Source organism: Oreochromis aureus, linkage group 5 (assembly GCF_013358895.1).
Source record: "Oreochromis aureus strain Israel breed Guangdong linkage group 5, ZZ_aureus, whole genome shotgun sequence".
Lineage (NCBI taxonomy): Eukaryota > Metazoa > Chordata > Actinopteri > Cichliformes > Cichlidae > Oreochromis > Oreochromis aureus.
This window is the reverse complement of record NC_052946.1, coordinates 10,189,949-10,205,242: the sequence shown is the minus strand read 5'-3', so window position 1 is coordinate 10,205,242 and position 15,294 is coordinate 10,189,949. Positions and strand designations below refer to the sequence as shown.

At 45.2% G+C, this 15,294-nt stretch overlaps 1 protein-coding gene across 6 annotated transcripts in view; it reads right to left on the bottom strand.

The window, feature by feature from the left end:
- Window positions 1-24: 24 nt before the first annotated feature.
- The window catches only part of si:ch211-232b12.5 (zinc fingers and homeoboxes protein 3), a 41,942-nt gene continuing 26,672 nt past the window's right edge, over window positions 25-15,294 (bottom strand). For 2 of the 6 annotated variants that reach the window (XM_039612132.1, XM_039612134.1), the window contains exons 2-3: window positions 2,174-5,078; window positions 25-1,624 (exon numbers count right to left, since the gene is read on the bottom strand). In XM_039612132.1, coding sequence (XP_039468066.1) covers window positions 1,588-1,624; window positions 2,174-4,881 — 2,745 coding nt within the window. In that variant the 5' untranslated portion in view covers window positions 4,882-5,078 and the 3' untranslated portion in view covers window positions 25-1,587. Of the gene's footprint in view, window positions 1,625-2,173; window positions 5,079-8,126; window positions 8,309-13,359; window positions 13,675-15,294 lie in introns of those variants that run through there. The other 4 variants (XM_031733031.2, XM_031733033.2, XM_039612133.1 and 1 more) reach the window with 4 other exon arrangements.

Genomic DNA, 15,294 nt, shown 5'->3' with positions numbered 1-15,294 from the left:
GGGGGGAAAAAAAGGAGGCTGTTCTGCTTGGTGAGTATTCAGTTTATTCTGTAAAGATTCAGAAGTGTAGAAAGGATGATACAACAGTGCTTTATGATCAGACTATTTCATAAAAGTTTAAGTCATCATAACACCGTAAGTCCAGATTCCATTTATCTCAAACCAAAATAAATTTGTAACATTCGACACAAGTGCATACACTGCTGGTAGGAGATCAACCTCCAATTTCACTTTGGATGGTATAGCACCGTTCTTAGCTATTAGCAGCTTGACAAAGATGCAGCTTAGTAGGATTCATGTAGTGACTGTATGTTCATATAAACAAGAAAATTCAGAGGAGAGCAAAGATCTCCTCATTTGGCTCTCTAGCTAGCACAATATCTCACTCTGTCAGTGTCTAGGGATCAAATTGATAATTTTGCTTTAAACAACATTTTGCCAGTAACAATATTTGATACAATTACAGCTTAAAGTTAAACATCTCCAAGTGTACAGAAAGCAGCACAAGTTGTTTCACAGATATAGACCAACAGTGACCATCAATGCACTGGCATGTTTTATCTTTTTTTTTCTTTTTTCTTCTTCTCTTCTGGACAGCACAGTAGCTGGAAAGCAAGGTGATGGACAGACAGGTCATATAAACACATGGACAGAGCTGAGTAAGGCAACGTTAGCGTGACAGGCTTCTCTCTGTTCAGTTTGCAGGGCAGTGTAGTGTATTGATCTTGACGGAGCAGTCAATACCTTTACTGTGGAGCAGTGTGATTCTTTTTTTTTTTTTTAGCATTGCTGTCTTCATTAGTGCATTGTATATAGTCTCTTGCGTGTAGCTGAACTGCAAAAGTGATCACCAACATTTATACAGATCTAAATAAAACATGTTTGATTGCATCTGGACTTACAGTGACTATAGAAGAGTAAATAGAATTGAAAAACCAAATAAAGGAGAAAAAAAAGTAAAATTCAAGGCAGTGCTGAAGTACTGGTTGCTAAAAAAGTAAAAAATATCACAAAGCCAACAATAACATATCCTTGACACATCATTTGTTTGTCCAGTCAGTACAAACCCTCTTTTATAGTGCAGTTTCAATCATATATATATATTTCTCCCTCTGACCCCAGAACAATATCTCTCGGCCCTATCCTACCCTATCTTCGCTCATTCAAGTCAGTTTTCCAGTCAGTGTGCGTCTTTTCTCTTTCTTGTCTTTGATCCCTCGTACTGACCTCATTGTGCACCCTCCCCACACAACCACAAAGAAGCATGAAAGGCTTAAACATCACAGGACTCAAAGGTGAGAAGTTCTTTCTTTTGACGATGGCAGGAAGTGATGGCAGATGGAAGAAGAAGAGGAGGAGGCGGAGGAGGAGGAGGAGAAGTAGGAGGAGGAAGAGGAGGAGAAGGAGGGGTGGGGGGTATTCACAGTTACAGTCAGAGTCCAACGGTCCAGCTACAATCACATCTGCTGTCATTATGAACACTCTTTTTTTTTTTCTCTTTTTTTTTCTTTTGTGTTAAGACCACGGCCAGGGGAGCGAGCCAGCTTTTGAACATCATGGTCCTCTGGCGAGAGCAGGCCTGCTTCATCACACCTCCAGCATCTCCATCCTCAGGCGATCCCTGCTAAGCAGCACACGCAGACAGACAGGCAAACAAAACATACACAAACCGTGAGGATGCGATTGGATCATTCTGGTTGTATGGCACTGCTGCAGTGTGTTGTAAAAGTGAAGGGCTTTTTTGGGGTGGGTTGGGGGGTAGCACAGTAAAAAGATGCCCGCGTACGGCTCGTCTTGCCTCTCGGAAATCTAACTCACCAAAGACAATTGTCATGATTTATTCACATATGTTAGCATGCGCTCTCAATCTATAATTCAGCGGGCCAGACTCCTACTTATCTAAAAATAGCTTCTTAAACACAGACCTTTGATTGCCTGAATAAGCTACACAGCATGAGTACTTGTACCCGCTTCTCCTGCTTTCTTTTTACTGTACATCACGCAGCAGTCACTACAAACAACAAGCTGTCACCTTTTCATCACTCCACCTGCCTTACGTTGTTTTTGTTTTCTTGATTGATAAATAGCACCGAGCTTGTAAAATATCACAAGGCACTGTGAGTGAAATGTGTGCTTCAGTGGTGTGTGAAAAGGACTGCTGTGACTCAAATACCTGGCCTGATTGGAATCAGTCTGTTGTTCAATGAGTGACTGACTAGCCACTGGCTGCTGGTGGTCCTCCGCTCTCTCTGACCAGAGATCCTGCAAAGCTCCCGGCTGCCCCGATTCGTCACGCTGGCCTCGCTCGCCGCTCCCCTCGGATCCCATCAGGCCCAGCAGCGGTGAGTATGAATCCTGCCACACAACCCGCTGACCTGAGTTCAGTCCTGCTTCTCCTTCAAGGTGCTTGTTCATGTCTTGCTCAGCAAGTTTCTTTTTGGCCGCCGGAGCGTCCTTGGGTGGCTCGAGCTCTGCATCTCTGTGACCCCTTGCATCCTCCGACTCCACGGGTGGCCGCTGGTAATTCTCCAACCACTTCAGCTGCCCGTTCTTGTGGCTGTACCGGCTGTCGCTGAACCAGCGCACCACCTCTGACTTAGGAAGGCCCGTCTGGATGCTTAGCTCCTCGTACTGCTGGCTGCTGGGCCAGCGGGTGTTGGAGAAAACCTGCCGGAGGATGTGCAACTGCTGCGGGGTCTTGTTGCCCCAGGGGGGAGAAAAAGACGCCTGACAAGCCGACCCCTCCGTAGTTTCGGACTTGTGTTCTTGATGCGCATTCTCTGATGTAGCCTCTGGTTCAGTCATCTTCAGCCTCTTGAAGTTGATCTTGATGGGGTCAAGCTTGAGCTCGGGGCAGCTTTTGTCCCCGGCAAATGCGTCCTCCTCCTTAATGAGCTGCTGTAAGATTGACATGCCTTTGATGGGAAAGTCTTTGTTGCTTTTACCTTCTTCAATAATGGATGAGTTGCTTTTTGTAATGACAGTGGTGCTGGTGCTTTCAGTTAGGGATTTGCTGGCATGATTCAGGTTAGGGACACTGTCATTACAGGTAGTACTGGGATATTCGCTGCTAATACTGCTGTTGTTGGTCACATGGATGTAATTGTTTTGATCATCGTCGGGCTTCGAGGCGTGGGCTGGCTCTTGTGCACTGATGATGCTGCTGTCATGATTGTTACAAGTGATGTTAGATTTGCTGGTGTTGTCAATGGACTCTTGACTCTTGTTACTGTTTGAACCTTCTGATCCGATTGGTAAACTGTTGCTTTTGACATTTGGTTTGCCGTTGGTGTCAGCAACACAGTGCTCATCATTATTGCTAATGTTGGCAGAGCAAGTGGCAATGCTGTTGATGCCGTTGGCTGGGCCGCTGTTGTGCACCGGTTTCCTGGTGAAACTGTCAACACCATTACTACTGCTGGAATAGCTGCTGATGCTGCTGCTACTGCTGCAACTGCTGCTGCTACTGCTGCTTCGAATGTTGCTGGTGCTACTGACGCAACCGCTGCTCCCAGCCATGTCCAGGCCGTTGCTCTTTTCCGGCTCCACAGTGGGTTCAGTATTCTTGGTCAGTACCTGTGTAGTTCTGACTACAGAGGGGAACTTTGGGGGGACAACCGGAGTAGAATACGAGACCCGGGTAATGTGGGGGTTGGTTGACATGCTGGCCTGTGTGGCTATGACTCCGACAGACCTGGCCTTTACACCACTGTACGGAACTTTGGCCATCTGAAAGTTTGGTCCTTTTGAGCCTGGATGGGCAGTTACAGTGTGGTGGGTTACGATGTGATTGACGTGCCGTGGTGTGGTCGGTTGCTTCTGTGGTGCTCCACCTTGGAACACGGTGTTGAACATCTTCCTTCTGGCCTCTTCGATCTCTTCAGGAGACCAGCTTATGCCCTGCTTGAGTCGTTGGGCAGTAAACCACAGTTTGATCTGCTCTTCGGGGAACTCTGACACCACTGTTAGGTAGCAGAGCTCTGCTTTGGTCGGGTAGGGAAACTTGCCAAAGGATGTCTTGAGAAAGCTGCTGGTGTCCATGGCGGCATCGTAGGTGGGGATGCTGCTGAGGGGGATCATTACCTTTGGAAGGTCTTTATTGGAATCAGAGGAGGGGGGAGAGTAAAGGGAGGGAGTGTGCTGGTGAAAGACTTGGTTGGACACTGTCGTCGCAATCACGTGAGTGACAGTGGTCCTCGGCATAGCTGGGGCACCAGAAATACTGAGAGCCCCGTTTTGGAGTTCAGGCACATTTGTCAGCATGCTGGGGTCTACATCCTTTCCAGTGTCAATCTTCCGTACCTCCACAGTGTGAGAAACCACAATCTTTTTGTGCTCCCCCTTGGCTTTCATCATCTTTGCAATTGGTGTTTTGGTGAGAGAGATCCCAGATTCTCTGTAGTCTTCTCCGCTGTCTGTGAAAAGGCTTTGCTCCACAGTTGTTACGCCATCCCTCTTGTTGACGGCTAGAGAGGCAGTAACCAGGCCCTGCATTATCTTCGGGTGGGCCTTGGCGTTGTGCAGCGCGAGAGCCTCGAAGCGGACGACTGACACCCCGCAGTTCAGGCAGTAGAAGGTGGGCTGGGCCCTGAAGTCTAAGTGGCAGTTGTGCATGTGATCCAAAAAGTAGTTGAGATCTCTGGACTCGAAACGGCAAGTCAGACAGCTGTACGTGCCTCCTTTCTGCATCTCACTGCCACTTTCAGATTTGGAGGAGCTGTGAGAGAAATGCCCAGATTCTTCTCCAGAGATGCTGAGTATGCTATCTTCTGGGATTGTTGGTAGGAGTTCTGGTAGCGAGCCCAGTATGATTTCCTCACGCACATGTTTGGATTTGGATGGTATCATGCAGGGTACAGTGGATTTCCTCTTGCTGGCCATGGTGCAGCTTTGTGTAAATGGGAGCGTGAGTGATTGGTTGTCCGGTGTGATGAGAACAGAGGGCGGGTGGATAGTGGAGAGGGTTGAATGGAATTTAGTGTCATGGACCAGCCACTATGATATCACAGTGTTGCTTCATGCCTTCTGCCACTTTAGGACTCCTGCCACATGGACAAGTTTAACAGCTCCCGGGGAACCTGTGAGGAAAGAGTACAAAAGAAGAGAGAAGTGTGATTCTTTCATCTTTAAAAAGTGAAGTGAAAAGCGAGTAAGAAACAGTGAGAGGAGGCAAAACGGAGGAATATAATGTGAGATAATTACATTTATTCATTAAACTTGAATGTCATGCAAATCAAAGATAAAGACCTGACAAAGATGAAAAGCAGGTATATGTTCTATGCTTCCAAATGAAAAGAATGAAACATTTTTACATATTACAGTGAGCGCAGTGCGGAGGACGCTAACAGCTCCACACAGGGTAATACGTGTAGGTGGAAATTCAGTGTGATAAGTGTATTTATCAGCAATTACAGCACCAAAGTAAAAGAGTCAAGAGCTTTTTTTTTTCTAAAAGATTTTTTTTATTATGATCATAATCAAAGAGGAAGGTCACCTTAAATTACGGTACAGAACGAGGTAACATGAATCTCGCTCGCTAGGCAGATTATTTAAAAGTGACATCAGAGATCATGCACAAATTATTATTATTATTCATCTTTTAAAATGATTTTAGGCTGATTTCATGCTGAAAAATATTTAGCATTAAATATATCAAGGCGAAAGGCATAGGAAATATGAGAAAGCATTCCAGTAACGAGTATATTAATATAATTTAGAGCTTCACTAACACACAGTGAAGCACACACACGCACACTTTGAATTCACGCAGCCAGAAATGACTAATCTCACTGATATTTGTTGTTTTTTTCCCCACAGCTGCCTTATGATCATCCCTTCTCGTTGCTGATAACATGTGTCCTCTGAAATGTATTTAGTTTAGCTTCGCCATATTGACAAAACATCATCAAAATGCTGCTTGCTGGTAAAATAAAGATACAGGTAGTGTGTTAACATAATGGTGCTGGGTTCCTTTCAGTCCTGAGATCTCTGTTTCCTGCATTCAGGAAAGGGTTAATATCATTAAATAAATATTGTCCCTGGTGATTTTCGCACCCGCTGAGTGAGATGCACTCCACTGCAAATTGATAGTGCTCACTGTATCTAACCCCACATACTCTTTCACATTGTCTCAGCAACCACAAATATGCAAAATATGCGCACAGATTTGTGTCTGACAGAAATATTCCCTTGTCATCGTGCGTGTGTGATTAGAAATGAGAATTCTTTTAAAAAACTGATTTTTAATTAAAATTTTTTTTTTGGGAGGAGAGTGCCGCACTATATTTCGACATCTGTCACATGCGCAGGTCGTCCCACCCTGTTCCTCTTTCATTTGTTACTAAAAAGCAGACATATAAAGGTTAAATTCAGTGAACAATATTAGTCCACTCTTGGATGTGAGCCATTTGTTTTACATTGCACGTTACGGCGTACCTTCCGGGCATAATGTAATGTGGAAATGGAAATTAGGTGACTCGCGTGTCTGGTGTGTGTTGCAGCAGCCAGCTGACAACAGTACTGTTGAGGACTTGAAATATTCTCATAAGGTTACTACAAACACATCCAAAGCTAGATACAAGCTGGCGGCTCAATCCGTCTCATCCTGCATTTGTTCAGCCAGCAGCATGGCAATGCGTGCATGCATACAAACACGATACACACATCACTGAGTGCACAAATCCATTAGCAAAACACTTCCACAGGCTTTCCCTTTCTATAACACTCCAATTATACGGATGGATATGGATTGTCACTTCAGTCTTCAACATTTCCCCTCTTCCTTCTTCGCGTTTTTATAAAACGTGCCTCTGTTCTCTCGCAAATATTTAACAAAGTTTGTAGGACAAGATGATAGACACATTGCAGTCCGCATTTGCAGTAGAGAGGTTTTGAGAGTCATTTTACCACCCGTAAGTGCTAAACAGAAAAAAAACCCATGAAAAAATATCAAAGTAGAGGCGCAGCTCCGCAGCCTCTGCCCTCTGAATGAACTTCTGACACACGCGCAGAGCCTCTGTATTTCACTCCCGTCTTCTTTTCTGAGACTGGAGAGGCACTGATGTGTGACATGCTGCTGAAAACGGGTCTCATCCAATCACCATCTTTCTATATCACTTAAGCTTTACCTTCTACCACAGGCTTATCGCCCTGAGAACGACATCAGCCGCATTAATTTCCCCCTAAACCTGCTTTCTGTTCAAATCCGGCATACCTCAAGCACGGCGTGCTGCAGTTTGCTGCTTACAAAGGAAATCGTTTCACATACTTCCAGCACATATTTTTTTGGCACGCTGTGCTCGCGCAAACTGAAGAGCACTTTCACAGACTTTTCATTTTACCGCATCCACGTGCGCGTTCACCACGGCTGGCTGGATGGTAAATAAAAGATGAACCTGTTCCAGAATTAAAACCCTCAAATGACTGCTCAACAGTACACACTGATCCCAGACAGGCTGTGACGTCCTCCTTATAACTACCTCTTTTTCATTTCTACTGATGGCTGCTGCTTTCTGACAGGGGGGAAAAAACTAAAATTAAAACAAAACAAACAAACAACAACAACAAAAAAAACTAGGTCACCAGCATCTTATGCAGTAATCCCGGTTCACTGCATCCAGACGCGGGCATGTGCTGTATGTTTTGCCGCCAGAGAGGTCATGATATTCTCTGACGGCACACTCGATTAACCCCTGGTGAGGACACGGGGTTCACTGAGGCTGTTCCACGGAACGAGGGATTTAGAAGTCAGCTTTCATGCAGCAGAGGGATGTAGTCATGCACATCTGAAACATCTGTGTGAGAGATGTTCCTATGCTATAGAACTCTGCGAAAAATCAGCGCTGGCTCCGTTTGTCTGAGCTGCCCCGATCGCTGCGCTCATCCAACAGAGAGCACATTATGTGCCAGGATGTGTTTGAAACTAAACTCATGGAGAGGGTACTGTAATTTTGGCTGTGGGCTGCGACTGGCGTAGCAGCCCCTGCAAGGGATGCCGGTCTGTGACGAGACAGACGCCGGCCCAGTACAGACGCTCTCCCCTCCCCGAGAGAAACACTCCACTTCCTGCATGAGAAAACCTGAAACAAGCCAAAAGTTGAGAAAGGTTACATAAAGAATCAGGTCACCTATCTAAAGAATGGGCTGCTTTATCTGGCGAGCGAGACGTGCGAGCAGACACAAGACAAGGGCTTCCCAGACAGGGAGCCATTGAATGGTTCCCTCTGAAAAGCCCGGCCTTGTGTTTCAGCGGCGAGGTAGACAACGCTCAGACGATCACTGTCCTCGGTGTGTTGTATGTCCTCACAGTGGCACCGTCTCTGTGGGGGGGACACGAAGAGGAAACTCTTTTCATCTCAATTGACCAGGGGAGTTGTATCTGAAGTGAGGGAAAGTGGCAGAGCTCACAGACGTGTTTTTCCGAACACCCACGCTCCAAAGGGGGAGAAACAGAGAGGCCTCGCTCGCTGGACTAAAACCACGTTTGAACCGCTACACTTTTTTTTTCTTTCCTCCCCCCAAAAAACAAGCGTTTCCAAACAAATGGGATTAGGCCAGGTTTAAATTCTGATAGGGTTTATACGTTCCGCCTGATTTAATAGCAGCATTAAGATTTACAGCCTCATGTGCTCTTACACCATCATTTCCATAACAATATTATATTTACATCTCATTAATATTTAATTATATCCCCATCTACTTTTAAATGGCAACCACGTGAGCGCTACAACCTTTTTTTTTCCAGGCCAAAAAAAAAAAACAGTTGAAAGAGAGCAGCATGTATTCCCATCCATCACCTCATAAACTGCTGCAGTAATTACAATATTACAACACGAAAAAAAAGGGGGAAAAAAACAAAAAAAAAAACATGCCCAATCTACAGCGAGCTGCTGCCAGCGGAAGAGGGAGGCGAGGCTGCAAAGTGGTTGCTAGACATTAAAATTTAATTCAAAACAGTCTGATGACTGATTCAGACACTCCCAGATTGTTGGGTCACCTACAGTTGACGCGAACAAACAGAGATTGGTGTTTGTGTTGTGCCGCCCGTTCACATGAATGAGAAAGCGAAGGCTGGAGGAGGGAGAAGGACAAAGGAAGACAAAACTCAGACATTTGGGAGTGAAGTGAGAGGATGACTGACGATGATGACAGGCTGTGCTGTTTCAATATTCCTCCCCGCTGACACCTTGTAGGCACGCAACTCTCTACGCTCGCTCGCGCGCGCACACACACGCGGTCCTCACACACTCCCACCTCACCTCCGCAACATTTAGCACCTGCACCGTTCTGAAAAATCTTTCTCTTTGAACTGAATAACTGGCAAGGAGTCTCTCGGTGTGACAGTCACAGAAGAGCTAAAAAAACAAGAAAGAAAGAAAAAAAAGGAATAAATTCTCACTTATGACAACATTTATTTTGTGTGTAATTTGCTGTGACAGTGATCCACGGCTGTCTTGAGAGACTCCTTCAAAAAAAAAATCTGTTAAAAAAAAAAGAAGATTTTCTGTCTGCTGGGGGTAGGGGCGGATGGGGAGGGGGGGGGGGCTCCTGACAGATACATTTGAATGATCAAAAAAATCTGTTTAGCAGGAATCTTTCCTGCCAAACGTCCATTAAATAGATTAACGTCATGTGAGTGGATCAGCTGGACACCCAAATATAAGCCAGAGACAGAGAGCAATTACTGTCTTGCACAGAGAAGAGATAGGGAACAATGGCGCCTCATTTATAAGGGAAACGTGATCCAGTGCTGGGAGCCTTTACGCGGCCGACTGTCGAATTGTTCTGTTTCCGCCGTGTCTGCTCGTATCTGGTGTCCGTCATGACGCGCTGCTCTTTCCTGACATCTAATGATGGGCAGCGCTCAGTTTTGGGGACACCTTTGTGCGTGCGTGCCAGCGTGAGTGTCGAGCTCCAGCGTTACGTGTGCTGAAAAACAATTCAGAGACATCAGGGTCATTAGAACTACGCTAATAGAGCGCACAGGTCTCTCCACAGCCCGTCCAGCTGAAGACATATGAAGAGGTTTCAGTGTGTGGTCTCAGTCTCCATTGTGGGCTCTGATTATTTCCTTTCCATGGGTGTGTTTGTGTGCGTATTAGTGTCTGAATGTCTGAGACGCAGGTGTTGTCAGCCAGCTCGTCCACGTCCTTCTCCTCCTCCTCACGCACACCGCCCCCCCTCTTACCTCCATGACTGCAGCCTCGTCCACTGGGAGACCAGTCGGTGGTGCCACTCATGTGTTAACATCGCCATGGCAACCCCTCTCTTCCCCTTGCCCACCATGCCACACACACACAGAGCAGAGTCACTCATCCACACCCACCCAACCTCAAGACACACACACACACACACACACGCGTGCGTGCGTGCTGAATTCCTTGGACTGCATCCGGTGCAGGACAAACTTAATCCACATGCCCCGCCAGCCATCTTTGAAAACTCCATTCATGGTTCAAGTCTCTTTCAGTCAACTTTGGGTGAGGTCTGCAGCAACAACTTTGCTTTTTTTCCCCCCTCTCTCTCGATCACATTGTGGGGAAAAAAAAAGAAACTCTGCCGCACTGTTCTCATGTGTGTGACGGGCCGATGAAAGGAATATCACAGCTGAACGGGACACAAATGACCTCCCGTCACTGTTTTTATCTTGCTAAATCTGTGCGGAGGCCCGGTGACCGAGGCGGTACAGTACATACCTACCGCGCTCTGCCTGTCTGCCGGCATCTTTTTCGGATGGCCCTGTTTTGTGTTAATATGACCGCTCGCTGTTGAAATTTCTACATTGTTCTGCCAACCCTTCTACCCGTGACCCAAATGAATGACAGACGAGTAAACGGTGGTGCGCTGAGAATAAAAAATAAATAAATAAGAAAAATCTGAGTCATGCATCTTTTTAAGAATCACTTTTCATGAATAAGTTCTTCAGTTCTGTAGCCAAGACTACAGGCATTCATTTGGCAACTTAAGAAGAAAAGGAAGAAAGATGGCGGCATATCGCACATTGTACTGTCCATCCTAAAATGGCTGACATCACAGCCTCTTCTAACTGCCAAAGCCTGGTAAATGCCAGCTCCTGCTGACCAAACCTTTCTTGCATGGGACAGAAAAAGTGGCAGGGGCTCTTTTTCCCCACTAGCCCCAAGGTTTTTTCCCACCCATCAGTGCACGGACGTTTCTTTTGGTTGGAACTGTGCAAACATGCTGTTTTAGTGAGCCTTTTGAGCGGTCCGGGCTTCGATACGGCATTGGTCCGCTGACAAAAGCAAAACCAAAAAGGATGAAAGACCCAAATAAAAGTGAACCTGCTTTGAACGCCGACCTTTTTGGTGGGAGAAATAGGACTCGGCGTTGTGTGTTGGAGAATTCTCTGTGAGGATCATGAGGTATGCCGCTATCATGAATGCTTGTTTGTATAAAACGGCTGGAAATAGATCTGGTTGGCATTAGATAGTTGATTTTCTTCTCCGAACCCAAGGAATGTTATACACTCCATGTCAGCTAAATCTGCAAATCATGACCATATGACCTTCCTTGGTATTCTCTGGCACGGGATTCGTTTTAAGCTGTGGGAGGCACACACACAAACATAACATCCACAGCGACTGCAGTTGGAACTCAGAACACCACATCCTTAAAAGTACAGTATGCCAGGTATACGGAGGGATGGCATGGGCAGAGATGCTGTTTTTTTGGAGGGGAGTGGGCACTCTTGGCCCACTACATTGTGTCTGTGTATACAAACACTCCGCTGTGGCCATGACGAAAACTATGAGCTGTGCCTAATTGCAGGGAGTGCGGGATGAAAGGCAATATGCCTGGCCTCATTAGAGCAGTTCCGAGAAGGGAGATGGAAGACCGTTCCCAGGGATCCACAAAAGGGAATTGACATTCCCCCGGTGTAAGCGTCCTGCTAGAGTGAAAACCTCCACACACACTCAACTCACCGGGCCAAAGCTGAACCCGGTCTGCCGGAGCAGCACAGCGAGAGCTCATTTACCTTTGTTTTTGCTGGTCATCACACAGCCTGCAAATTAACTATCGGAGTGCAGAAACGTTCACTGGAGACTGGACTGTGCTCCACACAGCCCCAAAAAACACCTCCTGTCTGAGGAAAACCTCTGTGGCAGAAGAGTTGCGCAGTCATTTCCATGACCCAACGTCATTTCTAATAAGCTCGCATGGTTAAACAATTAAAATACATTCCAAAAATTACCCGTGAGCCATGCCTGTCTAGCTGACTGCTTGAATAATTTGGGGTTGTCTCCTGTGCTATGGACACTGGACCCACAAATGATTCACAGAGGCAACATTAGTCAGCGCAGAGGTCCCTCCCCTAAAGCCAGAGACAGACACATGGCATTCAAAGCTGGGTCAATATTTATGTGCAGATAAATGACAATGTGCCCTACAGGAGCAAACACTCACACTACACTATATATACATATATATATATATATATATATATATATATATATATATATATATATATATATATATATATATATATGTAAATCAATGCATTATTAATAGTGCACAATTTGCGAAATATCTGCCAAAAGAGAAGCTCTACTTACTCTACTGTACATGTATCGTGTGTGTGCGAGAGAGACCGAGGGAGAGCGAGAGAGAGAGAGAGAGAGAGTGTGTGTAGGGCACCAGCACATGTTGGTAGGAGGAAGAGAAGGAAATGAAAGAAAAAGAGTCCTGTGCACAGAGATACAGGCCTACCTTTCTGCTCTGGCAACAGAAATAAATTTGCAGCGAGTGAGCGATCAATAGGTGAAAATTGATACTTGGCGTACAGTTTGAACATCTATGAACTCGGAGGCTGTTTTCTTTTTCTGTTTTATAAAAAAAAATCAGTCGACAAGCCTGCTACACTACTGTGTTCAGAAGTCTTTCACAAGTAAAAGCACTCACACTCGCAGCACAGTGGGGGAAATAGAGCGCGTTGTGCAATAAAATAAGCACATACGCCACATTGTATAGCGCGAGAAGGAGCGCAATTTGAGCCCGACGGAGGATCCGTGGTTGTAACTGTAACAAACTGACGAGTTAACCCGTTTCACTCCATTCACGAGGCTGTGGGGCAACACACCGCCTCGGAGCCGACTTGCCAAAGGCGATCTGCCACTCTATATAACCTTATGAATATTCCCAAAAAAATCCTCCACCCCCCTCCTCCACCTACTGTCGCCATTTTATACATTGGCGACTTCATATAAACTGCCTCCACTACAGCACCAGATGAAAATTCAATATTCAATAGCGACACATAATTCCAGTAAACAACTTTGGAGATCGCACCTCGTCACCCAGTGAGACGTATTCGTGTTTCGGATGAATAAGATGTGTCCTTACCTCAGCCGTCGGTGGGAAAAAATGGAATCCGACATTAATATATAAATGAATAATATTGGATTAGCTCCGATCGCTGCGCTTTGAGAAGAAGAGGAGGCGAGCTGGGGGTGGGAGCTCTCCTCAAGTGAACCCGGTGAACTGGCGTGAACCCGTCAGTGACCACGGCAAGGTACATTACATTACATTACCTTTCCACCCCTCCGCTACACTGTATGAAGACTGCAAAACAACTATGGTCGGCGGTGCAGGACGAGGCTGCTCCAAAAAAAATTATAGCGAGTGTATTTCCTATGAACACGTGATACAGAGCGTCATCCAAAATCCAAAAGCCCTTTCATCTAAAATTTTGGAGAGGGGCGGGGATGAGATGGGGATGTGTGTGTGTGTGCGTGTGTGTGGAAGGGGGAGGAGGGTACGTATACTGAGCCCAGTGCACATTTGGGTATATCGTTATAGGGGTAAGGCAGTGCATTCAACACACGCGGGTTATAAGTAGCTGCAATGGCATAAGTAGCTACAATACAAAGCAGGCCGATCAGATGGGTTGTATTGTGTATATTTGGAATTTGACAGTTCATTCATCTCCCGTTTCACTGAGCTTCATCACCCAAAAGATAACCCTAATTAGGTCACATGCTTTTTTCAATAGATGGCTGTCATCTTTAGAAAAAAAAATACTCTTGAAGAGCTACTATGAATATTAATCGTTGTGGGAATTGTCATTTAAAGCACAGACCTATTAGACCACCGGCTTAAAATAGACGGTTACGCACAAGCATAATAGTGATAACACCAATTTACGCAGACGCACAGTAACTGTAGCCTAATTGGACTTGTCTGCATTTAACTTGAAACTGAAGAACACATTTCCCTTTATTCAAATTAGGAGTGGTAGTTATTCGCAGTGTAAGGGAAAAAAAGGGGTTGTGCGGCCGTGACCCTTGTGACCTTGTTGGCCTCATGCGCGTAAAAGCGCACAGGAAAAAAGCGGACGAGCGTTAAACATTAAAGCTGTGAATTTAAGGGCTAATGGTAAAACAGCATACCTAAAAGGGAGCAATCGTGACTTAAAATAGAAAGCATATCAACAAGTGGCATCAAAGATACACGAGGACATGTTCATGGTAATATTAAGTATGATAAGGTCACTCTAAATCCACTAATCCACTGGACAAACAATATGGACACATGTCTACTTAAAAGTATTGCAGTAGCCTAACAGATTCTTAGGCATGTGTAAACTAGGTTATGTGTATATGAAACAAGTAGAGTGCCTGCAGCCGGATGCCCACAGTATATACAAAAACAGCGTCAGAACATATAGGACAAATGCGTGCCTCCAGTATTTACGGAACATGGATTAGCTATCCCCTCCCAGTTTGTCCTCACTGGGTTTAGACGTTGCCTACAGTCAGGAAAAACAAAGATAATCTATCAAGAAGATGAATCGCAATAAAAAAAAGTAAAACAACTCAACCAGCAGGTCCGGTGTGTGCAGGAATACGACTTGTGCATGCTGTGCTGTAAGGTTAAAAGACACATGTTGATTTAGAGTTCAGAGAGTATTTGTGTGCTTTAGTGGGCGGTTTGTGATCTGGTGGAACTTGGTGGATCTGCTTCTCTTCTGGTTATACCGGCTTACCAGGTTAAAAAAAAGTATAGGCATATTTTTCTGCGATTTTTTCCCCTTAACTGCATCACTCCATAAATATGTAGACTTTAAAGTTTATGTGAAATATTACTATAATTAAATAGATTTTGGTATATTGTCCTAATCTTGAGTTTCACTGTGACAGATGAGTACACTGCTTCCTGCGTTTTTACTTCCATCTAAAGTCAGAGAGTCTGCATTTTTATTTTTATTTTCTTAATAAACTGGGTTTTTATTTAAAAAACAAACAAACGTTGAACTACGAGCTAAATGAATCCTCAGAG